The sequence below is a fragment of the Psittacula echo genome (assembly GCF_963264785.1).
Source record: "Psittacula echo genome assembly, chromosome: 19".
Lineage (NCBI taxonomy): Eukaryota > Metazoa > Chordata > Aves > Psittaciformes > Psittacidae > Psittacula > Psittacula echo.
The window spans coordinates 2,583,634-2,585,772 of record NC_137755.1 but is presented as its reverse complement, the minus strand read 5'-3'; the positions used below and the strand labels follow the sequence as shown (position 1 = coordinate 2,585,772).

General features: G+C 55.3%; 1 protein-coding gene across 1 annotated transcript; it reads left to right on the top strand.

Moving 5' to 3' along the window:
* Window positions 1–293: 293 nt before the first annotated feature.
* LOC308228499 (olfactory receptor 14A16-like) lies at window positions 294–1,271 on the top strand (the record flags this gene model as incomplete). The annotated part of the gene is made up of 1 exon (XM_080631886.1): window positions 294–1,271. The coding sequence occupies one exon, from the start codon at window positions 294–296 to the stop codon at window positions 1,269–1,271; it is 978 nt and encodes a 325-aa protein (XP_080488012.1).
* Between the last annotated feature and the right edge of the window lie 868 nt (window positions 1,272–2,139).

Here is a 2,139-nt window from a genome sequence, read left to right as displayed (position 1 = left end):
GGCATGAACCCACAGACAGCTGAGCCCTTTTGTCTGTCCCATGCTCAGACTCTTAACAGTTGCCTTCAAAATACTTCTTAACAAATTTATCCCTAAAATGTCACTTGTCAGCTGTGACACTGGGAAAACAAACAAACCAAACAACCTCACAGACAATCACAACCAACTCACACTGAGCCTCTCTTCTGTAGCCTGAAAGTGAACTTCTGAACTTCTCTATCTGACATCCCTCCTGTCCTAACCTGTCACTGCCTTTTTCTCCTGTGACAGTGCCCCATGCCCAGAGGCAGCAGATGTCCAACGGCAGCTCCATCACCCACTTCCTCCTCCTGCCATTCGCAGCCAGGCGGGAGCTGCAGCTCTGGCACTTCTGGCTCTTCCTGGGCATCTTCCTGGCTGCCCTCCTGGGCAACGGCCTCATCATCACCAGCACAGCCTGCGACCAGCACCTCCACACCCCCATGTACTTCTTCCTCCTCAACCTCTCCCTGCTGGACCTGGCCTGCATCTCCACCACTGTCCCCAAATCCATGGCCAATTCCCTGTGGGACACCAGGGTCATCTCCTACACAGGTTGTGCTGCACAGATCTTTTTCTTTCTCTTTTTTATTTCAGCTGAGTTTTCTCTCCTCACCACCATGTCCTACGACCGCTACGTGGCCATCTGCAAGCCCCTGCACTACGGGAGCCTCCTGGGCAGCAGAGCTTGTGTCCACATGGCAGCAGCTGCCTGGGGCGCTGGGTTTCTCACTGCTCTGCTGCACACAGCCAATACATTTTCACTGCCCCTCTGCCGAGGCAATGCTGTGGAGCAGTTCTTCTGTGAAATCCCCCAGATCCTCGAGCTCTCCTGCTCACATTCCTACCTCAGGGAAGTTGGGCTTCTTGTGCTAAGTTTCTGTTTGGCACTTGGCTGTTTCATTTTCATTGTGGGGTCCTATGTGCAGATCTTCAGGGCCGTGCTGAGGATCCCCTCTGAGCAGAGACGCCACAAAGCCTTTTCCACGTGCCTCCCTCACCTGGCCGTGCTCTCCCTCTTTGTCAGCACTGGTACCTTTGCCTATTGGAAGCCCCCCTCCATCTCCTCCCCACCCCTGGATCTGGTGCTGTCAGTGCTGTACTCGGTGGTGCCTCCAGCAGTGAACCCCATCATCTACAGCCTGCGGAACCAGGAGCTCAAGGATGCTGTGTGGAAGCTGCTGACTGGATGTGTTTCAGCAGCCATACACTGCCTGCTTTATCCTGGAAAAGGCTTCCAATGTACATCATGACAGGCCACATCTGTCTTTGCTGCTTTAGATTTGTTTTCCTGTTTCAATTTTTGATGATGTTGTGTTCATAGAAATGTCAGTTTTCATCTCCTCCTGCTTAAGTAGCCACTCGTGTTGTGTGACCCACAGACTATGTGTCAGAGGGGGCTCTCACAGTATTTGAGTTAAATAAATGATCCTGCAGCAACTTCCTCTCTGTGCTATGTCCTCCCATGGCAGGAATGAAGGGGAATGAAATCATCTTTCTGGCTGCTCCAGCTCTGGGATGGCTGCTCTGTGCCTGGAGCAGGAAGAGCTCTTGAGGAGCCCAAGGGCCAGGTCTGGTGTGCTGGTGTGGGGAGATGGGATGGCATGGGGGGCTGCAGAGCTCTCAGGGTGTCCTGGGCAGGAGAGCAGGGGACACAGGGGTCCCTGCAGGGGACTCCCCTGCAATGGCCCAGGCTGGGGCTGCCTGGCTGGGAGCAGCCCATGAGAAAGGGCTGGGTGGGCAGGAGCTGGACAGGAGGCAGCGTGTGCCCTGGCAGCAAGGGAGGACAGCAGCATGGCGGGCTGTATGACCAGGAGCACGGCAGGAGAACAAGGGAAGGGATGCTCTGGAATACTCCATCCAGGTTTCAGATCCCCAATTCAGGAACGCTATTGGCAAGCAGGAGTGTGTTTAAAAACGGGCCCTGAGGACAGGCAGGGACTGGAGCATGGTGCCTGTGGGGAGAGGCTGGGGGAGCTGGGCTTGTCCAGCCTGGAGAAGGGAAGGCTGATGGGGACCTGAGATCTTGGGAAGGGAAGGCTGTTGGGGACTGGCTGCCTGTACCGGCAAGAAGGACATGGAGAATACAGAGCCAGGCTCCTGACCATGGTGCCTGGTGGG